General features: G+C 41.4%; 3 protein-coding genes and 1 long non-coding RNA gene across 4 annotated transcripts in view; 3 read left to right on the plus strand and 1 right to left on the minus strand.

The window, feature by feature from the left end:
• The window catches only part of LOC135313306 (uncharacterized), an 89,081-nt gene that overhangs the window by 12,277 nt on the left and 50,236 nt on the right, over positions 1-26,568 (minus strand). The gene's annotated exons all lie outside the window — the stretch shown is intronic.
• Positions 2,283-3,565, plus strand: LOC104051163 (interleukin-8). The gene is made up of 3 exons (XM_009512171.2): positions 2,283-2,343; positions 2,527-2,662; positions 3,478-3,565. The coding sequence occupies exons 1-3, from the start codon at positions 2,283-2,285 to the stop codon at positions 3,563-3,565; spliced, it is 285 nt and encodes a 94-aa protein (XP_009510466.2).
• Positions 7,689-12,143, plus strand: LOC104051164 (interleukin-8-like). Its single transcript, XM_064450776.1, is given in 5 exon segments — positions 7,689-7,744; positions 8,515-8,655; positions 9,439-9,463; positions 9,465-9,526; positions 12,023-12,143. Coding segments are annotated over 5 exon segments (405 nt in total).
• Positions 16,012-19,290, plus strand: LOC104051162 (interleukin-8). Its single transcript, XM_009512170.2, has 4 exons — positions 16,012-16,135; positions 16,887-17,022; positions 17,794-17,877; positions 18,356-19,290. The coding sequence occupies exons 1-4, from the start codon at positions 16,075-16,077 to the stop codon at positions 18,384-18,386; spliced, it is 312 nt and encodes a 103-aa protein (XP_009510465.1). The 5' UTR covers positions 16,012-16,074; the 3' UTR covers positions 18,387-19,290.

Below are 26,568 nucleotides of genomic sequence, written 5' to 3' on the forward strand. Positions count from 1 at the left end.
AATTATCCTCTTCAGTGAGAAACTGTACGCATTAGAAATTGAGCAGCTTTTAACACACCTGCCTCACGTCTCCAAAACTAGGTCCATGTAACTAAATTGAAACAGCGGCTCCTCTCTTTTGCCCAAATCACAACAGTTTACAATAAAACTTGTGATCTTTTCATTTTTGGTTCATCTTTTCTGACTTCTCTCTGTAACCACAAAAGGAATTTTATCTTTGCTGACCGTGGGGTTTTTGCATGCCAAGTCTTCCGCTCACTCCCTCTCAAATTGCAAGTCAAAGCACAGGCTCCAGAACTCTACTTGGTTGTTCCCATGGCTCCATATCAAGATTTGTTTTACTGTAATTATTATGTCATATATGTTAGAAACAAGATACCTAAGCCCTTTCTTTATATTGGAGCAGTAATGTGCAAGAGCCATAAACGTCTTATCTGTCTGCATCAAGAAAGCAGAGATAACACTTCCTTAAAACACAACAGGCAGTAGGTTTGACACAAAGAAGACAAAGAATGACACTTTTGTTGCATACACAGTACAGAAGTAATAGTTTTGCCTTTGAGTTAAAGAAAATCATTAATGAAAATAAAGTCAAAGGACGGTTTCTTGGGTTCATTTGGAAAAGAGGTCTACACTCTTCAGGCAGTGCAATTTATACTCATAAATAAGTATCTTTTCTCATAAAAGAATCAGGAGGCATCAAATGAAACCAGGCTCAGAGTGGGAGACTACTAGGCTTAATTGTCAAACACGCCCGATCTTTTCATACATGTCCCTAGACGTCTGCTGATGGCCACAACTGAAGAGAGGATACGCACTAGGCAGACCTCTGGTTTGACACAGAAGGGCTGTAGTTAAGTGCTTATGTGCTCACATTAGCTAAGCCAGCTATGGTCACTGCAAACTGAAAATTTACAGGAAAAACAGGTGCCTAATTCCATGTCTACACATCTTGTTAGGCTACTATTCAGAACGCATCCTCTAAGAGTATATAATCTTAATTGTGTAAAACTACAGACACTGGTATATATGGTAATATTAAGTCAATTTCAGTCTGGCACACATAAATCCCTGTGTCCTTCATGATGCGTCACAGAACAACAAACCCATATTCATTCATATCTGGTCCTATGCTTGGTTCCTTTGACTGTCTCATAACATTCCTCCTGGCAGAGGAACAATAATAGCATTCTTTGATGTTTAACCCAAAAAAAGCCCACTTGTGTTTTAGTATTATATTCTATTGTTAATAAAAATGATTGTACACCTCTGACTTTATTGGAATAATCATCTTTCATGACCCCATATTCACTTTTCCTTTTATTTTATTATAATCAGAAAAAGTCTTCTCTTTACAGGGTCAAATTTAAATTTGCAAACGTTCCTCAATTTATTTCAGACGCAGAATCCTGCAGCAGCTTTTAGAATTTTCCTCTGCCCAAATTCAAAGCAGCAAACAGTTCTGGCTGCAGAAGAAGCAGTCATCCTCAAAACAAATCCACCTGATTAGGCAAAGCAATTCATCATATCATAGTATATTCCGTATGCTCTCAGTAGTACAACAACGTCAGTCTGCATTCTGTTGCTTATTTCAGTGATGCTAGGTTTAATGCATTAAAAAAGTACTCTAAGTATTTCTGCAGAAGTTATCTTGACATATAAAGAAGGATGTTTTAAAATGTAGTTGCATATAAGGACAAGGGGAGCTCATAAAAATCCAGTTCTAGTACTTCTCATTTCTACAAAATATTAGCCCCCACTACTATCATGTCTTAAAATGAGAAAAAAATCAAAGCCCAAAGACACATAGATGGAAAATCACAGATCAAATGCCTTCCACCAGAAGTGGAGATGTAAGAAGAGTTACATAATAACAACAGCAAAAGTATGAAGGTACAGAAGAAAAGTAATCACAAGAAAGAGAGTATTACAAAACCCCTAGAGATTCTGCAAAGCGAAGAACAGGGCAATTTTGTACATAGTCTATGTTTTTATATTTATTTAATTAATAACGTGTTTTCTGCTAATGAAAAGCAATTTCATGGTCATCGAGAGAAAGGGGCTTACCCACTCCCCTGTGACTCATGTCACGGTAGCGTCTTACAGATTCGGAGTTTCCGAGGGCATGACCCACCCGTGATGCTGGAGTGCCCAGGGGAGGCCGAGGCAGTATATAAACACGGCAGGTCCCAGAGCACAGGCACGGCACCCTTGGGCTGCGAGTTCACCTTACCACAGAAACAGACCCAGGAGACACAAGGAGGAAACACTCTTGCATCACGATGGGCAAGGCTGTGGCTGCTGTCCTGACACTGCTCCTGATCTCAGCGGTTGGAACAAAAGGTAGAGGAATCCTTCCTAAAGCTCTCCTAACTAATTGCTGGTGTAAATGCCGACGGGGCAGCTACTGTGCTGTCTTACAGGGGCAGCAAGTAACTCTTCTAATACCATAAGCAAAAACAACATGTTGTGCTTCCTGTGGGAACGGTGAAAGAGTCCACCTTTTTTTTTCTCCTTGGTTTACAGGTAAGGCCCTGCCACGCTCAGCGATTGAACTCCGGTGCCAGTGTGTAAGCACCCATTCCAAGTTCATCCATCCCAAGTTCATTCATAACGTGAACCTCATCCCCAGTGGACCTCACTGCAAGAACGTGGAAGTCATGTAAGTGCTTTTGTGAAATCCTCCCGATGACTTAACAAGAAGGAAACAGACTTTACATTCAGGGTCATAAAAGTGCAAGGCGCAACAAGCCATCAGGCACGGCTTCACAGAATGCAGAACAACGACGCTCGCTGCTCTTACAAACAATATGCTACGTGTTACAAGTTGTGTGCTGGTTTTGCCAGCCACTACTTTTTAAATGCCCCATGCAATATTTCAACCTAAACCTGCAGTCATCAGACAGCAAATAACTTTCTAAAACTCTGAATTCTGCCAGCATGTGAGAAGAGAATTAAATTCACGGAGCCATGCTGAGCAAGCGATCAAACCATGAATTTGGACGGCTAGGTCAAAAAAATGATCATGCTTCTACTTAAGTCAATGAAAAAGCTACCATTAGCATACAAAGCATATAATCCGGTCACAACTCCAGAACTTGTACTGTAACAAAATTCCTATGGACCAGGCAGTACAGTGTCTGAATCAAGATGGAAAGATTTAGCCCTTCAGTTAAACACCATCACAAATACAAAGCCAGATGGGGAAAACAAAAGAAGAAATTTCGAAAAGAGTGAGAGTCTTGCAAATGATTTAATGCCTTCAAACAAAGAGATATGGGAAGATATGACACCATTAAAAAACCACCAAACTTTATGTTAGGCTACAGCCTCACCTGATACAGCTTAAAGTAAAGGAGAACGCATAAGCGTGTTCTTGTAAAGCGTGTAAAGGAGAACACCTAGAATGAGAGAAAGGGGAAGTTACCTTGGAATTCACTAAGTAGACCTTTTCCCTTCCTTTTTTCTCTGTTGCAGAGCTACCCTGACAGATGGCAGAGAAGTGTGCCTGGAGCCCACTGCTCCCTGGGTGAAGCTGATCATCAAGGCGATTCTGGACAAGTGAGTAATTTTTTCTCAGTGAGCACGGCTTATCAAAAAACTATTTTAAATGAGCCAGCACACACGTACAGCGTAAAGCGTTCAAAATGCTGTCTCCTCAGGCAGTTACTACCGTTTGTGTTCATTAACTGAGACAAACACTGTGATTGCTTTGAGCTTTAGTTAAAGTGTTTAGGTCCAATCCCTTACTGTGCCACACCCCCCACATGAACGTTAGCTCCATCTCTCGTAAGGCACAAGCACGTTGAAAGCCTGCAGCTCAAGCGCTTAGCAAACCTAGGCATTAACGGACTGGTTTTCTCTCACTTGCAATGGTAGAAAGAAACAATCAGCTTTTCAAAACTAAGGGCATTTAGATCGGTGGGGGAAAAATCAGGCTCAAAATGTGTCAAGAGAAGCATCAAACTATGGAAGCCAGCAGTTACTGAGTACTTGTGAAGAGGCCACAATGTACCAGTGTACCTTAGGTTCAGTAACAGCTTTGGGGCTTCGGCACAGAAGCACAGACCCTTAGTGGTGGATTTCATCTGGTTCCAGCGAGTGATACCAGTTCCATGGACAAGTTCTAATTGTCTCCTTTTCCATTTTCTTTCCTCCTAGGGCAAACGCCAAACCTGAGACAGTGTCCTAAGATGAAGAAGAAAAATGTCCTAACTCTTCCAGGAAGGCAAAAATGGGAGAGATGCTCATCCGGCTTCTGGCAGCTCATCTCCTCCTGCCTCCTACATTCACACTTCTAACAGCATCTAGAGAGCATGGATTCCCTGTTTTTGTAGTTAGCCAACAACAGTACTTTTAAGTCTTTTGAAGAGGTCTTGTTCTGAAGGAGAGAAACCACTGACACCAGAAAAAGCTGGCAGAAAAAAAGGCTTGTGAAAGGAGATGGAGACGATTCTGGAGTCATTTTTGCTGAACACAGCTGGATCAGTGCAATGCGCTCTCAGCGGAGCTTTCACTAAATGACACCCTCCCTTTTTGATAACAGTTTAGGAAAAGACCAGCGACTCCTCTCCAGGAAAGCACGGACAGGTCGCATCAACTGTACCTAGGTCGCGACACTCAGGGTGGGCTACTGACTGGAAGAGGGTGTCTGCAAAATTACGAAGCCAAAATTCTGAGACATCAAGATTTGAGCCATCATTTTCAAAATATTATTTATTGCAAATTGGTGTTGTGAAGGTGTAAACGTATATTTTAATGCCATCTTTTGGTTAGAAAAAAAAGCACTTTATTTATTTATTTATTTTTACTTTTGCATATTTATTTACTTTTGCATAATAATGCAGTTGGTCTTTGGTATTTATTTATTTAGTTAGTTAGTTAGTTTTGTATGGAAAGTATTTATGTTTATGTACCTAATAAATGCTGGTTGAAACGTCTTCACTTCATTATTGTGTGTTATTAACTTCCTCAGTGAAACACAGTACTAAAAGAGAATTCATTTCCCTTCATTTTGTATCATGTAATGGGTTCAGAAGGGCAAGTGGTGGCTCAGCTGGGGCTGGGGAGCTAACTACAAAAGCAAATTCTTGCCCCTGGTGAGTGTAGATGGAAACCAATAGGAGGAGTTATAAAAATGATTTACTCTTTCTTGCCACACTCAGTGTTTTCAGAGGTCTGGATGATGAAATTCACAGATAGAAAACAAGGAACAAATCACGGTTAGTCACAGAAATTCAAAGGCCAGAACAGTAGCGGTGCTCAGACAGCACGTCAGCTGAGCATCTGGCACCAAACAAGGTTTTTCATAGACTTAAATAAGCGGGGAATTGTGATCAACATTACGGAAGTCACTGAGCATCCTCCCTAATTCCAGTGAGCAGGGAGGGCTGCATGAGGAGAAGTCCTACAAAACAGAGCTCCGGTTGTGCAGCCACGCACCTGCCTGCGACACAGCGATTTACAGAGAAAGCAGCAACCCTTGAGAAAATGGCAACGTTGAGCAAATGTTTTGATATTTTTCTTCGGTTTTTTCCATCAAGGAGCCACTCCATATTTGGCACAAACAGCTCATGTTTGCTCATGGTGCAAGACAAAAAGGGAGTTTCTGGTACAGTTTGAGCAAGCTCTTGTGCAAGATGACAACTATTCCAACCACACCTTGCTCGCTAACCCCATCTCTGCCCCTGTCCCACAGCACTGCATTACGCAGCCTGCTAGACCTCATCCTCAGCATGTAAAGGAGACAAAGTTTGTCAATGGGACAGGTTTTGTTCAAACTTGTCTTACACCACTAAGCGTTCCTGTTTTCTGAGTGATTTTTACAAGCTGGCTTCTTTCAGAAATCTAATTTGGAGGTAAGCACATCAGATATATCAGCCAAGACTGGGGAGGGGTGGGGAAGAACCACTTGATTATGCATGCCCGTAAAAGTATGTGTGTATCCTAAAGGAATGGCACCAGTTTTAGTGCTATACAGATACTTACAGTAAGCATGCAACCTTTGTCACTGGCAAAATCCTATTCAAGTTACTAGAAGCTGAATCAAGGCCAAGGAAGGGCTCTTCTCATAAATTCTTCTGTCCAAAATGTCAGCAATGCCTGCGCGCCCAGGACCCCAGGCAGGGCAGCTGCACGGCAGCTGAACCGTATCCCTTCTTTCTCCAGAGGTTATCGCTCATCAGTGAGATGTGATTCAGAGGCTGGCTAGAAATGATAAAATATTACATTTCTCTTCCATGTGCACTCACAAAATACTTTTCTCAGTAACACAATGACAACCCTCACACTTCCAAAAACGTGTTTCGGTGCTCTCAGAGGCTGCTCTGAGAAGCACAGAAGAGCACTGCTGCTCTTGTGACTCGATGACTACCATTGTCAAATGTGGGCTGCTCTTCCGTGTTGTTTCTGCTTTGCTAACACATCTCTCCAAAGCTGAACTCTGACTCCATGAAATTACTAATTCTCCTGGCAAAGTATTTGTACGTTGAGACACTTAACAATTAAACCAGTTATGAACTAGTTAACAATCCTAGCTAACATATCCAAAGTGCTGCCCTGCTCCCCAGTGAGCAAAAGACAGACACATCCAGGATAAACTGCCATCTCCCTTACAATAACGAAGGCTCTCATTTGCAGGATCCTTCTTTCAAAACCCAACTGCTTTCTTCATTTTGGTAAAGTACTGAAATTCACGTGGATGACATATTTTATCAGATCACAGTTTGGTCCAGTTTCTTTCCTTGAGACCACCTTTTTTTCACCTCACAAAAAATAAGAATATCCAGTATCCCAATGACTAAACCATACATACTCTAGAAACGGATTCCTGAGGAATACTCGAGAGATTTCACTTATGACATGTCATTATGTTCTGTTTTAAACACCTATGATTATTCTAAATACATGAGGTTAGAAAGAAAAACAAGTAACTTCCTAAGTGCTTAGTTTAATCAGGTGTTACTACAACTCATTAAAAGATACTTTCTCTTTTCATATTCTGAACAAAGGAAATTTTCAGAAGAGCTTAAGTGACTTAGGTGACAATGCCTCGGTCATTTTAAGTTCATCATTTCCTGTTCAATGACTAGAGAAGCTTTTCAGTACAGAATTAAGTCCCTTTAGCCAATCTGATAATGACAAATTCCTTTCAGAGAACAATAGAAACTAGTTATGTCTTGCCTTCCTAAGACACTGGCTAAATAATGTCAATTTCCCGTAATTATGTTGGGTAAACGTTTTTGCACAAGGCATTTAAACTCAGTGCAAAGAGCTCATCAGAAATTCCACATTCAGAGAGTAGGAGGAAAACTCTTTATTTCGGGTTGGGGATGCCTGCCAATGCCATATTGATTTCCAAGTGCAAGCTCAGCATTGTTGCTTAAAACTAATACCCCATTAGAAGTACAGAAAGTGATGGAAAATAGTCATAACTTAAAGAAACAATTAAAAACTCACAGCAGCAGAAGCATGGCAGGCAATTCCGAAGTGCCACTGAACGGCTGTGCCGAAAATTGGATTTCTTAGGCAACACACTCATGTTTGAAACCTGTGTGTACAGAACCCCCATGTTGTGCTGGGCACTTGGTCGGCGCTTTGGCTGCTGGGAGCGCACCTTTCCGTATAAAACCTGATGTGAGACAGAACCAGAGCAGGACGTTTGTCCAGAAGAAAAATTCTGCACAGCAATGGATGGCAACTCTGTTGTTGTTGCTTTGGTTCTCTATCTGGTCTTAATGGCGGGGTCAGAAGGTAAGGAAATTATTTCTTAAAACACATCTGCAAATGCAGGTGGGCTTATGTCGTGTTAATGTTGGCTTTTTGTACGGTTTGTTTATCTGCAATAAATTGTTGTTCAGAAATAATTAAAAAAAAAAACATTTGTATTGGCATCTGTTAGGATGCTGTGGCCATTTCTGGGAGTAAAACATGCTTCTGTCAGGAAATTAGTTTATTCCTATGCCATGATATTTGCCTAACCCTAGATTTTAAGAAATGTTTGAATTAAGACGGGACTTTTTTTCTAAATGTGTCTATATGTCTCTTTTCCAAATGACAACTTTCTCCTACTTGTACTTTTATTCTTGGTAGGCAGGTGATGATAGTGATTCCTCAAAGAAAGAATTATGCAATTTGCAGAAGATAATAAAGAGTACAAGCAGATGATCATGGCAGAAACTAGTAAGCAATATGGGGACATAGTTAATGATGTTAACCTACTTCATTCCAGACAGGTAATGTAGGTGTAGAATCTGGCCAGGCACAAATGCGCTGTGAAAACATCAAAGTATATTCATTTTGAGATACAAGTTTAACTTTAAATGCATCTGTATACCAACAGCTCTGAAAAGGTAACTGCCGCTGTTGTGCAGGTGAGGTTAATTTTATCTCCAAGTCTTCAGGAAATCAGTGTCTGAGTAACAAGAATAGGGCACACAGAAAGGAATACTCTGCTTGATAGGAGCAGATAATGAGATTGTTCATTTACCCAGACAAAACTTATTTTTGTTCTAGAGGTAAGGCTCTGGTGAAGGCAGAGGACGAAAGCTTCCGATCCCTGTGCATAAGCACTCATTCCGAGTTCATCCCTCCCAAGGCCACCCGGAACGTGAGACTGAGCCAAAGAGGACCTCGCTGCAAAAATGCGGAAATAATGTGAGCGCTTTTGTAGATGAGCATTTCCATAGGAGGAACTGACTTGGCATTTCACAGCCTAGCTACTTAGTTACTTCGGGTAGGATTACACATCCCTTGCAAAGCCTCACAGATGCTAAGTGTAAGGTATTAGGCCTTCTATCCAAAGGACTGAGCATACTGAGCGTTTTTCTGTGCAAGGAGCGTGGAACTTAAATTGTAAAATCCATGTGAGTACACAGTGAAAGATACGGTAAGCTTAATTTAAAATCACATCAGGAACTATTCACATGAACTGGATCAATGCATTCATGTAAACAGAAGGGAGCTTTCGTGTTTTTATGCTTTCACTATGGTTTCATAAGCAAATAATACTTATACGATCACACCCTCTGCGCAGAATTGCCTGGCATCCAGTTGCACCTCACGAGTAATTGGTAATTTCAGCCAGGCTTGACTGAAAAAAAAAAAAAATTCCAAGATAATTAAGTTCCTCAAAGATCTGCTAAACTATGACCAGATAGAGAACAGAAACCATAAAAAATTCATCACACTCATTAAAAAGATTGTATCATAAGCACCTATATTGACATTATTCATTAAAAAACCTACAAACTTAAATGCTCAAGTACAGGAAAATAATTTTTCCCCAGTTCTCTCATAAATGCTAGCTGGAAAACATCAAACAAGTTTAATAAACGAAACTTCGTACCATGTGCTCCAGTTACTTAACTGATGGATAGCTAGGATACATTTCAAAGCATTAGGAAAGCAGCCTGGACTGCTTTGCTTCTTTCCTGGCAGAGCTACACTGAAAGGTGGCAGACAAGTAAGTGTGTTTGGAACCCACTGCTCCTTGGGTCCGGCTCACCGTAAAGGCTATTTTGGCCAGGTAAGTTGTCTTCTGTACTAGACCAGCTTCAGTTGAAAGCTACTTTAAGAAAGCATATTTTAATTTCTTGGTGTGAAAATGTTCACTCTGTTCAGGCATTAGTAATTCTTTCCAACAGTTCTCTCTAAATCTAGATTTCTAAATACCTGGGATTAAAAGAGTTTCTCACCTTCCCTGTGTGTTGAGCCACCCAAGAGGCCACAGGTATGATGCACCATCGCTGAGAGACAGCACAGTCTGGGTGCGTCTTTGACGCTTCCAAAAGTCAAGCTCTAAAAGACTCACTTCCTCTTTCTGGGTGTAATTCAGAAGCACAGCTAGTATTTCTAAGCTTGTTAGCTTCCACTGCTGTAAATGGGGACAATCGTGTCCCTACTTTGCACAATTTTGACATAGGCATATGGAAGTCATTTCTGCTGGAGCAGTACTTGTATAAACACAGGATTTTTTTGCCTTTGCACATATGTCAACCTGTTGGTACAGTAAAAATCTGTCATTAACAACTGGTGAGCACCTGTTCCTCTCCCTGTAGCTTGTATTAGTGGTAATAGGTTCATTAATAAATTTATGAATTCACTTTATACTTCATCTAATTACAGGGCCAGAGACAATATTGAGACACCAATCAAAGAAAAGTCAAGGAAAAATATACCTTGGAGTCTGTCAAGGATATGAAATGAGAGGAAACACTGGCTGATGAGAATGTCGAGGAACAGACCCAGCTTCTGCTACATTACTACATTTGATTTTTTTTTCCCCCAGAGGGTTGCTGATTCTACTTACTTCCTTTACTGTGTCTATGTCTAAAACTCTGTCTGTGATGGATCAAGGAGTTCAACTTCAATGAGTGTGTTTTAGTGCTGTAAGGACAGGAATAAACAACAGGAAATTAGTTACCCTTAAACGGCCTTACTTGAAGTAGAAATAGAAAGGATACAATTAATAAACACGTGAATAAACATATAATAAGGAAGAGTCTGTGTAGCTTCAAAAAAAGTAATCTTTCACATGCTTGTTACAGTTCTTTGAAGGTGACAAGTCAATGGATGTGGAAGGGCCAACAGGCATAGTCAAACTTTCTGAGATCCTTTCACATCCCTCACCAAACATTAGAAATAATGAGGCTAAGAAGAAAGTATTGGAAATGGATACGTAACAGATGAGCACAGAGCAATGAAGGACAGAGTGAAGAGGTCAGCTTTTTTTGATAAAGGGACATCACTGGCTTGTGTGGGGTCCTATTTAGTTCGGCATATCCACAAGTGGTCTGGGAAAGTAATTTGCTACGAGCTGAAGTATTCTGCTGGTACTAAATGAAGAGTAGTAAAGACTAGGCTCAATGATAAGAAACTGCAGAAGGCCTTTAGCTAAACGGTATCTGACTGGATGTAGCTGTAACACCCAGATACTTGCAGCAAGCAAGTAAGCGTGGACTGGCAACTAAGCTGCCTCCTGTGAGGTGCTTTGCTATGTCTCATCAACAGTTCTAAGTCACTGCCAGCCTCGGGGTAGCCTAATGACTGTGAGTTAATGGCTTTCAGAAGGAAGCAGCTAAAATTAGAGATACTAAATTACCTGTGTTACTCTGAAGTAATACTAATTGCACTGTAGTTTCCAGGCGCAGGCAGAGACACACACATATACATATGTACAAAAAGAAGTTTAGAAGTTTAGAAGAAAAGAACACACCATTTATTTTAACATAAGGGGAAATATTTTGCAATATTTTTTTCTCTCACATTAGTTCTACCCGATACTATAATAGAACACATTTTTACCTTTGCAAAAAGATTTTGCAGCTTGCATATTTATTAGGTTAAATGTTACTGCTCAAGGGTCCAGGAGACTGCTTATAAGACTAAACTTCAGTTTCACGTGTGAATTCCCATTGCGCTTACCGTTAATTTCTTTCTACAGTCAAAAAGGGTGTTAAAGATGTTTTCTCTTAATGATTTGCTACACGTCACTTATGCCTGGCAATATAAATCTAGTTTCTGAGGATAGAAAGCACTGAAGTGCAGATTCTAGCAGCAATCACTAGACCAGAGATACATGGTCAGAGCAACGGCAGACTGTGAGCGAAGATAGCATGATTGCCCTGTGGAGTTTGACTTTCTGAGATCCAGGATGGGAGACTGGGGTTTGGGGGGTTGCTGCAGGCTACACAGAACATCAGACTGCAAACAGACACGTGGGAAACTCTCAGGACAGTCTCATTCTTGGTAGGGACTGACCCCCACTGGAGCCTCCAACCCGAGCAACTCTGGATTCAAATCTGAATTTGAAAGCTGACTGAATACATCGATTGTTCCTTCCCACTGCTGCCCCCCAAGTTTTGGTAAACAGCGAGATTAGATCTACCCAGCAGCTTGAGATCCAATGGATCGGAACTTTTACATATAACAGCTTTTATGCAATACAGATCTCATTTATAATACTGAATGGTATATTTTTATTCAAGCTTCAAATGCTTACATTTTTGAACTTCTTTCACAGGCAGGCTATCTACCTTCACCTGAGTGCTACAGAGAAACTCTCCATCTCTGTGCACACCCTACCGCGGCTGCGCTGCCAGGAAGTGTTCAGGCTATCATCTGCCAAGCTGCAGTGGCTGTAGTGTAAGCAGACAGTTAAGATGACAGAAAGTGGAATTTTAAAAGTCGGAGATGAATGCATGACGTATATTATGTCTACTGACCACTTCTAATTTAATCAAAAGTTCCCAGCACAAACTTCTTAGAACTTACCATGTGCTTCTGCCCCCCACTTCCATATCTTACTTCCACAGTCAGAAAATGCTTCCTGCCAAACTCGTGAAAGGGAAATGCAACTAAAGCAATAAACGCAGCCCTCACAGAGCAGGTAAAACCCCAGCTGCTGCTCCCTAACAATTCTCTAGTTGGACTTAGTATCTCCTCTGTTAACAGCAGGTAGATCGAATTTATTTTTAATATGAGTATTTGTTAATAGTTGCTAATTGCTTATGTTAATATGATAATGAATATTGATGTATCATTTTCTAGTATTGCTAGATACCTTATATTAATATTGCCAATGACTCTTCGTATTGAATTGGATCAAATGAAACATTTCATTTAACCCACAACAATTTATTTAAGTGAAAACGACAATACAGAATTGACTGTTTTCAAGCAGAGCTGAAACATACATAACAAATAAATATGTAGTCACACGAATACATACTTCTACTACTATATTTATGAATGCATAAAGTAAAACGCAAATCACCTAAAAAGCTGTACTGCTATTTCGTGATTCCATAGGGATTCAGGAAAGTCCAGCACTTGCCATGATCTGACCAAGGGTATGTAACCATCTATATTTAGACACTTCAGTTTGAAAAAAACCAGAAACTGACCTAAGCTTTTTTCCTTTCTTTGCCATCACTTCCTTATATAGCAAGTGAAAAACCAGACGTTTAGGAGACATTCTGCTTTTCACATATCTGCTCCCTATGCTTCTGCGTCAGTGTAAACTTCCACAAGTGTTCCCAGCCGCTGTATTTGCCCCTTCTGCTCTCTGCGGGTCAAGTGGAATGCCAAGCCCTTTGTGGGGAAAAGGAGGTGGCTTCAGAAGACAGTGTAGGGTTTTTCCCCTGGGGAACAAGAGTAGCCTGATAGAGAGGGCTCACAGGAGACAGGAGTTGACAGAGTTCACCTTGCGCAGGCTGAACCCTCGTTCCAGGGAAAGCTTTGTCTCCTGGCCTTTGGGCTTTTGTGTGCACAACTTATCAAGCGAGAGGTTTGAATCTGTCTAAAACAAGATTCTTAACTTGGATTCTTAATTTTCTTAGAGAGATTAACTTTATCAGTCCAGAGGCTGGAGCATTCCTCCGGAACTGGGGTGACTCAAAAGAGTAAGGGACTGGAGCCCAGCTCTCCCCCATCCCTCATGCTGCTCTTGGTCACCAAAGTACGCATGAATCCCCCTCACTGTGTCCCTTCTGTTAAGGCGTCATTTGCTATATGCAAAGAGTCTAGAAGATCCCAGTCAGGATCCCAAAAGATTCCCTTTTGACTTTTGTGTTCGCTAGGCAAGGCAATGAGTCATGAAGAAGAAAAAAAATTTGTTTCCATCCTGCAGCACGGAGACCACATCCTATACCCTGCCTTAAAACACAGGAAAGGGACATATTTACTTCCCTTTTCAGCACTCTTTCAGTAATCAGACTGTTGCATAACTGTTGTTTTGTTCGTTACAAGCGTGCTTTTAATAGGGTTAAGCATGGAAGGTTTCTGCTTGTGGCGGTATCAGCTCGCTCGGTGATGTTATCCTTCAAAAGAAGCAGCAATTCCATTTGCACAAGTCACCTCTGATAGCTGGCGGGAAAACACAGGCTGCCAGAATCAGATAATGCATTTGGAGTTCCCATAGGCAGGGGCTGGGACGAGATCCTGGGCAAAGTGTGGAAGGGATGTAGGGAGAACATGGGCGAAGCACGGCACTCCCAGGAGCACAGGATTGGAGTGCCTGGCCTTCGGGCTTGATCTCAGGTGTCAACGTTTTTATGCCAATATGGTCTCTATTACACCCCTTTCACAGAGTCTCGATGAAACTGTGTCACATCAGAGAAAAAGCAGAGGGAGAGGAGATGCTTTAGCTGTCAGAAAAAAAACAGTGGATTTTCACTCCATTACAAACTACCCGCTCTTTTAGTCGGATACTTACTCTTAGCCCAGGGGCAGGGTTAATCATATAGGTGGAGTAGGCTCTTGGTTTCACTTTTGACCTGGGGATTTTTGCAGATCTGTTACACTCAGGAAATAGCTGAGAGTGTGGTAAGGAGGACAATCAGTCATTGTTTTTACTTGGGGATTTGAGGGGGAATTTTCTTTTTTTGCCTTGTACATTAATGACATTTCAGCGCACACTAAAATTAGATAATGAAGCTGCAAATAGTAACTAAGAAAAGTGAGATCCCTAATCAAATCTTAATTACCCTCTGTGTGTGCATACATATGTAGAGACAGAGAAAGAGAGAGAACGGAAAAGAAAAGAATCAGCAAAACCTCGTTCCAAGTAACCTGGTTAAAGCTCCAACATCTACAATCTGATGCCAGAGAAACCACCCTGTTAATTTAACATAACATATACAACATAACACAACATAAACAATAAAACATAACCTTCAGTACCTGGTAGAATCCTCTCCTTTTTCATGTCTTCAGAGGACTAAATGGCATTTTTCAGTAAAGCTCTCTAAGACATTATGGGCAAACATTATTACTATAAATAAATTATAATGCTTTACATGCTAAAGATAATTGAGGTTTTCTGGTCTCCTCGGGGTTGGGGAGCAGTACGTCTATAAAGCCACAGAGCACAGAAACATGAAGCTTTGAGGGTGCAGATGACAAGCAGCAAATTCATCTTGATCAAAAGTACATTTTTACGGCCCCGAAACAGAACGGTGTCTTATCACACACACTCCGTGTGGGTAAAAAACCCAAATCTTTCTTTAAGCAACAGATCAGCATCTGAGTCCAAGCTTTCCCTTGAAATTCTACCAGCCACAGCAAATAAATATTCAGCATCTGTGTAACAAGGCTCTTTAACACAAAAGTCTATATCAGCGCCAGAATACTTAACGTTATTTCCCTTTGCTAAAACCTAGGACTACGGTCACTGAAAAAGATTACAGAAAAGACTTATTAAAGATATCTAGACTTAGAAAGGAAACAAAAGCAGTTACGGCCAGCAGGTCAAGCTACCTTGTTTGCACACAAAGCTTCCTCTGTTTATCGTTCATTAACGTGTGCGACATGAAAAATGCAGGCTTGATTTTCAAAGCTGTTCGGAATTTGCTATCTGCTTCCCACGAGAAGCTTTGAAAGCCTCAAATGAAGCCTCAAATGCTTTACCGAACAGATAGTATTAGAGATGAATTTACTTTGTAAGATGCCACTTGAAGAGGGAAAATGAAAAGAACAAAAAATTAAAATAATTAACATCAAAATAATGCTGAGGTAAAATCCTGACGCCAGTGAAAAAGCTTTTCAGTGATTTCAGCACTGCCCGATTCCCACTCCAGTGACTTAAAATCAGACAAATAGAAGCTATCACCATAAACAGAGATGATAAGTTAAATATATCAAGTCTAGATCTGGCACCCCTACGAAGAACAGTTATTACCCTGAAGAAAATAATTAAAAGTTACAACAAAATATTATATTACTAAATGAGGGTATGCATTAGAAAAAGCACAAAATTCACAAAGGTTTACCAAAGAAATCAGAATGCATGGCTATTATTTACATTTTTAAATAAATTATTACGTTATATCATTCTCAGCAGAAAAATTCCTCGTCATCCAAAAAAGAGTTTCACAACAGTCATGTGGCTCATTTTACTGCAACAGGGAAATTCCTCTAACGCAATCTCCATGCTAGCAGAGCACCCTCGCTGGGCGCCGAATGGTATATAAACAAGACGGATTGCCCAGACCAGACATCAACAGTCCTCCAGGAGGAGATCACTGCCTCACAGAACCAGAGCTAAACAATCCAGTGAAAAACTCCTCTTGAATCATGAACGGCAAACTTGTGGCTGTCCTGGCTCTTCTTCTGATTTCAGCGGCTATGTCTCAAGGTAAGGAAATCCCTCCCAAGATCCCCGTGGCTGTAGTATTGTCTGGGCGTCTACCGAGATGCTCCTCCTTGCAGAGCAGCAGCTTTATATTTCTTTCAGCAAATTAGTTTCTTTTGAGAGATTTTCAGCAACTTCTCTTTGGTCAGACAGCTACCACACAGCCCTCGTACTGAGGAGTTACTGACATCTTGTGGGAAAAATTATAGGAATGCAACTTAAATGTGCTTTGTTTCCATGTTTCACTCGAAGCGCATGCAGCTAGAGACAGGGTCTTCTGCTTAAGTGTTCGAATGTTTCTCTCCCTTCCCACACAAAGAGCAGTTTATGATCTCCTATTTGTTTCTTTGTGAACATACTGCCTCAAGCAAGTAATACACAGCTGGGAATGGAGAACAAGCAATATGAACATATAAGCATGGACACGCCTCCAGTTAATGAAAAGAACCAGGGCTCTGTCTTCTGCATAGCTGCCAGTTTGTCAATCCAGATATTAAAACAATGCACGTAACCGTACAGTGGGACCATGACAAGTAACCACAAAATATGTGGCTTTATTTCAAACAGTTGTGTTAACTGAGTCTTAAATGTACTTGGAAACAAATAAGCAACTGATCTTTCTACCATGAGGATTTAGGCAGCTTGGATAAATGCAGTATTTTAATTGAAAATATCTATAAAATGGAGCACTTGTGCTTTATACACCGATGATAAGACCGCCTCTCAAACCACGATCTTCCCTTTCTGCTCACAGGTAGAGCCCTGGCAAGGATGGGAACCGAGCTCCGGTGCCAGTGCATAGCCACTCATTCCAAGTTCATCCCTCCTAAATCCATTCAAGATGTGAAGCTGACACAGAGCGGCCCCCACTGCAAGAACGTTGAAGTCATGTAAGTAGCTCTGCAAGAGCCTCCCTCTTCTTCACCTACACTTTGCTGCTGCTGCAGGGGCTTTTACACTTCGTGACAAGTACAACAGGTAGCAGGCTGACATGATGGAGTTGCATTTAGTTATTCTTTTGAGAGAGACGGTTTTAAGTAATACACCAGGTATTTCATCGTCTCTATGACCTTATGTATTTGTGAACCGATCACTATTTACCTGTCATGGGACATATTAAATATTTCTGATGGTAACATATGAATTTCAAGGACGGGTCAGCTCTTATTACAAGAAATAATAAGGTAGTTTAAATCCTGCATTTATTTGGCAGGCATAGCTCCCATTAAAGCAGGCTGAGTCAGTCTAGGAAAGAAAAATTACGGGAAACAATGAAACTAATCTGGTATTAAATAGCATAGAGGAGGAACTGAAATGTTGAAATCCTTACCTGCTGAAACACCTTTTCAGCACTGGAGGTTTCAACCGTTGTGTAAGGAAGCTGTACTAAGGTAAACAAATGCAAACCAAGTACCCATACTTACAGAGAAAGAAATTTCGGAATGTGTGATGGCTTTGAGAGCAGGCACACAGACTCACACAACTTCTGGATACTTTTAGTCTCCCCAGCTGTGGAATCCATATAACAAAACGCCCAAGTCTAACCTAGAGCAGTTGGGATGAATTTGTACTAAGTAATCTAGCAATGCAACATTACATTCTGAGGGTAAAACAAATCCACGTAGCAATCCCCTGACTTTTCTTTATTCCCTGTTTTGCAGAGCTACTCTGAAGGACGGCAGAGAGGTGTGCTTGGATCCCACTGCTCCCTGGGTGCAAGTGATCATAAAGGCAATTTTGGCCAAGTAAGTCCCATTCCCTCTCAATTTGGGCAGCTGAACGGTAAACCTCCCCCAAAAACGCCAGTTTAGAGGATTTCTTAGTGATACTTTCCAATTTCTCTTTATCAGACCTAAAGAACAAGGAAACTTGCTGCTTAATTATAGAATCAGTCGTTCTGACTCTGCTGCAGGGTCCTTGTTCAAGCCGATACGCCACTACTAAACCTTTGAGTACCGGCAACTCTGTCTGGAGGGAAAGGAACGCAGAAGTGTTTGGCTCCCTTTTTAAAACAGGGCTTCAAAAAATTCATCTTCCCCTTAATTACAGTGGCATATATTAATAAATCATATTTCCAAGTTAATGAGTTTTTTGATGCGAGTAAACACAGAAACTCATGCTGCAGAAGTTTCCCAGCTGGCCACCAGATATACACACGCTGGGATTCAGAAATAAGCAACGATAACCAATCCTGAACCGCCTTTTAAATTATCCTCTTAACAGGGCTCAACTCAATTCTGACTCACCGCTCTAAGAAACACCAGGACAGAAAAAATCTGGGAACTGATCCCACTCCTCCGTCGAGAGAAACATTCGGGAAAAGCATCGTTCGTGGCAGCGTACCACCTGCCACCTCCTGCATCAGTGTTATTGTCTTAATTATGGATGAGGTTTTATTTATTTATTTATTTGACTGCATCTACTTAAGGAAGTCTTTCAAAATGGTCAGTGTTCTCTCCAGGACATTCACACTTCATTGACACTGAAGACGCTGAATAGGAGAAGTGGTTTGCTAAAGGAGTTGAAGAAACCTTGGCAGCCACTTCAGCCAAACATGGCTGATTAAGTGCAATGCACTTAACAGCACTGCTTATTTACACTAAGCCTCACTGTTTTGCTACTACACCAGCAAACTGATAAATCCTCCTGCTCCCCCGGAGTGCACTAGTATGTTGTGTCAACAAGAGTTTCCTGATTCACAGCCAGCCTGTGGCTAGACTGTGAACTGTGATTCCTGTAAATGTGATTTCATTTTAAAACGTAGCCTACTGAAGCTGTAAGACGGTGGATTTGGTATTTATTTATTGTCATTGCCACGGTATTTATTAATGTATGAATTTCTTATTTATAAACTTTTTTCTAAATTGTTTTTGTAATTGTATTTCTAATCTGATTAGATTATTTAATTCTAATTTAAAGAATTGTAGTTTTTATACAAGAGAAAAATGATGATAAAATTTCTCATTTCTACTGGATTTCCATTTCTATTATTAATTTCTTAAGAAACATTCATAGTCTCATTGCTCTGTACAAGGACTCGATTGTACATCTCACTAACCATTTGATCAGCTAATGGAAAAACCGCATTTTACATAGACAGAATTTGCTTGTGAGAGTGTAATTATTCCTAACAATGTGTTATTAAATGTTTTCTACCAAAAAAATCTGTTTGTTGTTTTACATCTTCATTTTCTTTATTTGGAAACAGTCTGCCTCATTTTTGCCACCTCAGCCTGATTCCTGGGACCGAAATGAAAATTTTTAGTACGTGGTACCATAACCCACCCTGTTATGGTAACCTGGCATTACTGAATGCAGTAACACACTCCTAGGATAGGGTAAAATGCTCACTCTCCTCTCTTCATGCTATTCCCAGTCCTTGGGGACTGGTGGGCTGCAGGGCAAGGCAGACAAACAAATTTTACCCCCAGATACCTAAACACTGCCAGTGTCTGGATCAGCACCAGAGCTGTAAATCTTTGCTACATCAAAAAGCCAATATTTGACTATCAAAATGGGAATCTGTGAACTTTACTTCAGGTACCCAAATATCAAGCATTTGCCCTTGTGTAACAGCCACTTCTTATTCTGATCCCTGAAACAGAGAGTGCTGAGTACACAATGCCTCGGCTATTCCTGTCATGCACAGGCACCGATGCTCGGCCCCTTTGGGAGAGAAGCACTCATACTGCATGTGAACACCGAGGAAGTATTCTGGCAGATGCACTGGGATGCTTCATATTGTTACCACCCCATCTCCGGTCCCACTTCAGGGCTGTTGGAGAACACAGCCTTTATGGGTCTAATAGTGTCTTCCCACAGGAGTCCCGGTGCAGCTCATAAGAGTAGTATAAAACATCCACACTTAACAATCCTTTGAAATCATCAGCTCAAAGTGCAACAGTGGCCAAATGAAACCCAGCAACACGTTCAGCATCTTCTGGAAGGCAACTGAGAGTAAGAGAGAAAAAGCAAGAGGTTTAAAGCCTATTGCTCTAAACTAGTGCATACCTGTTCATTTGAGGCATGCACATTTGTATTTCACTTTTACCTATGATCCAGACAGTCTTAAAACAGCAGAAAGACTTTTTCCAGGTAGCTTTGTGATCATAAAATGAGAGCTGTCTCTGGGCAGCCTGTGCCAATGCCTGACCGTTCTTTTAATAAAGACATTTTTCCTAATATCCAGCCTAAACCTCCCCTGGCGCAACTTGAGGCCATTTCCTCTCATTCTATTGCTAGTAACTTGGGAGAAGAGACCAACACCCACCTTACTACAACCTCCTTTCAAGTAGTAGTAGAGAGCAATAAAGCCTACCCTCAGCCTCCTCTTCTCCGGGCGAAACACCCACAGCTCCCTCAGCCGCTCCTCATAAGACTGCTAGCTGCCAACCAGCACCCCCAGGGCCTTCTCCGCCGGGCACTTCCCAGCCCCTCTGCCCCAGGCCTGGGGCGCTGCCTGGGGTTGGAGTGACCCAAGGGCAGGACCCGGCACTTGGCCTTATTAAACCTCACGCAACTGGCCTCGGCCCATGGATCCAGCCTGCCCTGGTCCCTCTGCAGAGCCCTCCTGCCCTCCAGCAGATCGACACTCCCACCCAGCTTGGTGTCATCTGCAAGCTTACGGAGGGGGCACGCCATCCCCTCATCCAGGTCATTGATAAAGACATCAAACAAGACTGGCCCCAACACTGAGCCCTGGGGAACCCTGCTCGTGCCCGGCCACCAGCTGGGTTTAGCCCTGTTCACCACAGTGCTTTGGGCCCGGGCACCCAGCCAGTTTTTACCCAGCAGAGTATGCCCGTCCAAGCCATGAGCCACCAGCTTCTCTAGGAGGATGCTGTGGGACACAATGTCAAAGGCTTTACTAAAGCCTTTGAAGACAACATCGACAGCCTTTCCCTCACCCACCAGGCAGGTGACCTGGTCACAGAGGAAATCAGGTTGGCCAGGCATGACCAGCCTTTCAAGTTACTGTTCTTATAATACCAAAAGTGTATTTCTTTCTAATGTATACATGCTGCAAGCCATTGAGGAAGTCATTGAAAGTAATACTGGAAAGTCCCTGAAAAATACTTTTAACTCTTCCTTAGAAGAATGGATAATATAAACATTGGTTTGCTGGCCTTACTTCTCTATCTTTGCTGAATATTGACTAATACAAACATCCTGATTATGTATCACGTGACAGATGCATTATCCACCCTTTAATTGCTTTTGTTAATGGATTGCTTCTCATTCTGGAGATGATTACATTTCTTATGCTGTTATCACAGAACGGGAAAATCCCAGGAAAATTTCACAAAGCACTGGCCTGGTATTGCAGACTTGTTCCAAGGGTTGCATTTATCCTTGTTTATAACAGGATATTATGAGCAGCCCCACAGGAACTGGATCCTTTGGAAACTATACTAATTGGCATGGAAACTTCTGGGTCAGCAAACAAGCATTTTGTTCCTGCATGCAAAAGTGAAATGAGGATTTTGCCACGTACAAAAACAAGCCTGATATCTCTGTTGTTGAAAACCACCATGATAGTTTATTTTTAATATTACCTGCAGTTCATGATTTTTAATAATAACCATTAGTCCCAGTCAGTGCACAGATGACTTCACAATTTCTGTGGCGCTCTAGAGAGGAAGATACTACACATGGAACAATCTGGAAGGTAGGCTGAGAATCTAAGTGCAATTTGGAAATTACAAAAGGAATAGGCTGGTTTCCTTCAGTCAGATCTAACACCTAGCCAGAGTTCAAGCACAAACTCTGCACCGTTACAGCTCCATACCTACAGCACTTGCAGTGCATTTTCTTCAAACCCATCATGACAATGACTTCTACCGTTTAATCGGTACTGTAGGAGTACACACACTAGACACCTGGTTGCTTTCAACATGGTACACTGAAAGCCATATGATTTCTCATGTTTTCCTTTTTTATCCCCCTATAATTCCTAAATGCTTCCTAAAACTCTATACGTCTTTTTGACTGCTGTAAGACATTCCACATAGTTCTATCAAACCATCCAACCTGTGACACCCAGATCCATTTCCTCAGTGACAATAGCTACTTTACAAGTCCTCTGTGCATGCCTAGTTAGGTTATAGGTATACTAGGCTCACTGCAACTAAGTTTCATCCACCCTTCATGAAACAGGCAGCATTGTGACATCTTTCTACAACTTTCTGCAAGCAGATGTCAACGGAGCTATGCTCAGTAATTTTGCATCATTAACAAATATCCTTTATTGTAAACAATTATCAGCCTCTGACAGGTCCAGCTATCTTATTCCAAGAAAGATAAAATTCACAAGGAACAAGATCAAATTTGGAGGGAAAAAGAAGTTGTACTGATTGACCAGATCCCACTTGCTTGTATCCCCATGGACTCAGGCAACGACTCTAGCAGATAGGTGAAGTAAGACCTTTCCCTCCAAAGGGCGCATTGGCAACTCCAGTATCAGACTATCAATTTCTCCTATTCCTTACTGGATGATAGGCAAACCAGGGAAAATCCAATATTTTTTTCTTTTGCAGAGCACTTTTTTCATACAAGTACACCTTATAAAAACCTGTGAAAGTAAGAGGTCATTAGACAAGTAGCTTGTTCTGAGAGCACATTTGGACCCAGTTAATCACCTTACCTAAAAATGAACCTTCAACTTTTGAGAAGGCAGTAGAAAGAGAAGAGCTAAGCAGCTTCTCTGACTCAACTAATACAAACTGCCAGAATGTCAAAACTAATTTCTAAGCAGTGAAGCAATGCTCACACTGAGCTTGTGAGAGCTCCATAGCTCATAAGAAAACCAAATGAGTAAGTCCACACTCTTAGCCTGGCTTTTGTTCTAAAGATACTTATTACATGCTTCCACAGAAATAATGACACTTCAGAAATACTGACAATTCTTCTTTTCCTCCTCTTTCCTTGAAGTCACTTATTTTTCAAGATTGCAAGCAGGCAAGAGAATCAGAATTCAATTCAACTGCTCATGCTAAAAACAAAAGATCAATAAAATTGTAAAAGCTTAAAATTTCTACTTACCTTTAGGGAACTCCTCTCTAAGTGTTTCTATCACATTCATTGACCTTTTTGTTACATGTTGTGGTTTAACCCTAGCCAGCAACTAAGCCCCTGTCATCCGCTTGCTGTCCAGTGGGATGGGGGGGAGATTTGGATGAGCAAAAGTGAGAAAACTCAGGGGCTCAGATAAGAACAGTTTAATAATTGAAATAAAATAAAGTAAAATAGTAGTAGTAGTAATAATAATAATAATATACAAAGCAAGTGATGCATTATACAATTGCTCACCACCTGCCAACCAATGCCCAGCCTGTCCCTGCGATCACCGCTTCCCCCGGCCAACTCCCCCCAGTTCATATACTGGGTATGACATCATACAATATGGAATATCGCTTTGGCCGGTTTGGGTCAGCTGTCCTGGCTGTGCCCCCTCCCAGCTTGTTGTGCACCTGGCAGAGCATGGGAAGCTAAGAAGTCCTTGGCTAGTGTCAGCACTACTCAGCAACAACTAAGCCATCAGTGTCTTACCAACATTATTCTCATCCTAAATCCAACTCTCAAGCACTATACCAGCTACTACGAGGAAAATGAACTCTATCCCAGCTGAAACCAGGCAGTACCTAAGGATATCATGGAGAAGGAAGCCTTCTCTGATATCAAGGTGCATGGATACACATTTCAACTTTTTCTCTTGCCACCAAGTCAGGGCAATGAGTGTATTTACAGTTCTTGGATTCATATCTGTTCTTTCTTGACAGTTTTGTTTTGCCATGTAAGTGGGATCAAGACACAAGTGGAAAAATGCTGACAGGATCTTGAATGAACTACTAGCATTCCCAGGATTAAGAAGGAAAAACCCTAGGCCCCCGGGCTCCTGCTCCCCGCTCTGCCCTCTGAACTACGCTTGAGTCTGTGACAGCCTGTGCAGGTTACCTTGATGGGCCAAAAAAGATCAGAATGCTGCGTTTGCTCCACAGGGGATGCAAGCCCAGAGTTTCAAGGGAATGACTTGAGGATTGTCCTTGTAATAGAGCTGAGGGGTGCTTGGCCTTTGGGTTTGTGCTCAAGCCTCTGCCACCTAAGCTACTCTCTTATTTATTTCATCTCACTTCTACTGTCTTACCATCATGGGATGCTTGGGAAATTAAAGGAATTGGGTGGTGCCAGGGAGAGTTTCCCTCTGGGAAATAAAGAATGACTTAAGAGAAACTGAAACATGGGCAGATGACAGAAAGACAAACCTGAAATCTGAGGAATGGAGACAATTATTTTTTTAACTATTAGCTGTGTATTCTTTCCTTCTTTACCATTTTAGGAAGTGCAGGACGCATACACGAGGCACACATTTGCCTGTCCTCTAGACTACCGTCTCTCTTTGATTATACACTAGCAGGACTCTAACAACAGCAATCTTCAGCAGCGAATACTGCTAACTTTTGACTGGACTTTCTATGTCTCGCTTTGTAGTGACTTTTTGAAATCCAGATAAGAAGGAACACATACGCTTTGTGAAAACAAACTTTGTCCTCTTCCATTTGCTTGAAGAAAGCTCTGTTTATGGCTATGAAGCATCAACACCAAGGCAGTAACAGAAGACACTCTTGCCTCATTAGCTGACTGCTAAAGCATTCAGTGGCAGATTTCATGAACGCTAAGACTGGACATGCTAGTGAAAGTCTGGATTGCATTTGTTTCTTTTTACTTGATGCAGAACCTCTAGAAGGAATAAGACTGCAGGAAAATGAGCCACTGTGTGGGGGCAAAGCACAAGGGCCAAGGAAACAATTAAGGCCATGATCAAAAGGAAAGGTCTTCTAACTGAAAGCCAGTACCTATTTACTTATACTCAGGAAAGTACTGCCACCTGCTATAATAAGACATAGTTAACCAGTATACCTGCAATAAATGAGGGCCTTACCTTCTCCCTTTGGTCAGGCTTTCACAGAAATATAGGAGAAGTAATATGTACCAAGCACAAGGAAGGACCAAAGAGCAGAACCTGAAACATCACCTGCCACCACCCAGTCTTGGACGTGGGACAGAAGTGTTGCAGTATGTTTTCTCATATCGAGAAATCTGGTGTGAGATCCTCCTCAGCCTCTACAGCACTTCAGATTTTGGCCTCCACTGATGTTGAGCTTGGGTTTTTCCACTAAGTGGAACTACGCAAAATTTATGTGAATTAAAACAAAAAAAGCCACCCCAAACTCATTGGAACCATGAGTTATCTCAATCCTCAGGCAGTTTTAAAAAGAACAGCCAAAATCCATTTGCAGAGACATCTGAGATGCCTATCTTGATTCAAATCTCCTGGGCTGACAAGAAATCATTGCTCAGAAAGGGAAGGCTGTCCAAACAGAGATAACTCATTTCTGTTTGTTTAGGTAGGCCACTCCTCCCTTGCCACGTGTTTGAACACGAAGTAGCCTGCTGTAGTTACTTCTCATAGGTAGAACAAAAACGTAGAAATTGGCTTTATGTTCAAATCTGTGACACTGGTTTTGAAACAAAGTTCTGGCACTTCCACCATAACAACACCTTCCGCAACAGCAAAAAAGGAGAAGTCTTAAAAACTCTTGACATGTTGAGAATACAAAATGGCAAGCAAGGATATGGAAATACAGCACCAAAGAAAATAAGCTACTGAAATCAGTAAGTGAAACTATATTGTTGATACAACGTAAATAGATTTTTTTCTATACACTTGGGCCTGTCTTATGTCTTGTTACATGCCTGTCCTGAGCAAGGTGTCTAGTGTGAAGCAGCAAGGTCCTTACAGTCCAGGGTGAGATGCCACCGACAGGAACATTTTATCTTTTGCAACAATCCGGAACTTTTTACAGCTTAACCACCCACTGAACACGAAACACAAATTCTGAGGGGGTGATACATAAAAAGGATGAATTATACTTCCCAGGTGTCCATAATGCTCTGCAACAGGTGCCACCTGCAGAGATTGAAATCTCTTATCTCATCATGAATGGCATTGGTGCTGCCCTGGCTCTTCCCAATATCAGGAGCTGTGTCTGTAAGTAAGCAAATTTTCCCAGTCCATATGACTAAAACCAGAGTAGATTTCCAAAAACACCCCGTGACCTACCTGTTAAAACCCAAGCATGTGTTAGTACACATACACAGTGACAAAAAACTGACTAACAATTTCAGTTTCAACAGCCTACACTCATTGAGAAAGCTACCTACCCTGCTCAGTACTTATGCTGAGCTCCTGGCATGTATCTAAAGAAACAGTCCACTCACATAAAAAAATTCTTTGTGTCCTATTTTCTACTTGACTGACCTCACACTGGCTCAGATAATGTTTTCCTTTATCCAGTATTCACTTTGTTAACTTCGTACAACAGAGCCCCAGAATTTTCATCTGTTTTTCCACTATAACAATTATTCTATGTGAGAAA

This window comes from Phalacrocorax carbo, chromosome 4, assembly GCF_963921805.1.
Source record: "Phalacrocorax carbo chromosome 4, bPhaCar2.1, whole genome shotgun sequence".
Lineage (NCBI taxonomy): Eukaryota > Metazoa > Chordata > Aves > Suliformes > Phalacrocoracidae > Phalacrocorax > Phalacrocorax carbo.

What these genes read in the sequence shown, in the direction of transcription:
- LOC104051162 (XM_009512170.2), top strand. Translation starts at nt 16,075, where the DNA reads ATGAACGGCAAACTTGTGGCTGTCCTGGCTCTTCTTCTGATTTCAGCG. An exon ending in TTCAGCGGCTATGTCTCAAG is followed by an intron (nt 16,136 to 16,886) that starts GTAAGGAAATCC and finishes TTCTGCTCACAG; the next exon opens with GTAGAGCCCTGGCAAGGATG. An exon ending in ATAAAGGCAATTTTGGCCAA is followed by an intron (nt 17,878 to 18,355) that starts GTAAGTCCCATT and finishes TCCTCTTAACAG; the next exon opens with GGCTCAACTCAATTCTGACT.
- LOC104051163 (XM_009512171.2), top strand. Translation starts at nt 2,283, where the DNA reads ATGGGCAAGGCTGTGGCTGCTGTCCTGACACTGCTCCTGATCTCAGCG. An exon ending in CTCAGCGGTTGGAACAAAAG is followed by an intron (nt 2,344 to 2,526) that starts GTAGAGGAATCC and finishes CTTGGTTTACAG; the next exon opens with GTAAGGCCCTGCCACGCTCA. An exon ending in TGCAAGAACGTGGAAGTCAT is followed by an intron (nt 2,663 to 3,477) that starts GTAAGTGCTTTT and finishes TCTCTGTTGCAG; the next exon opens with AGCTACCCTGACAGATGGCA.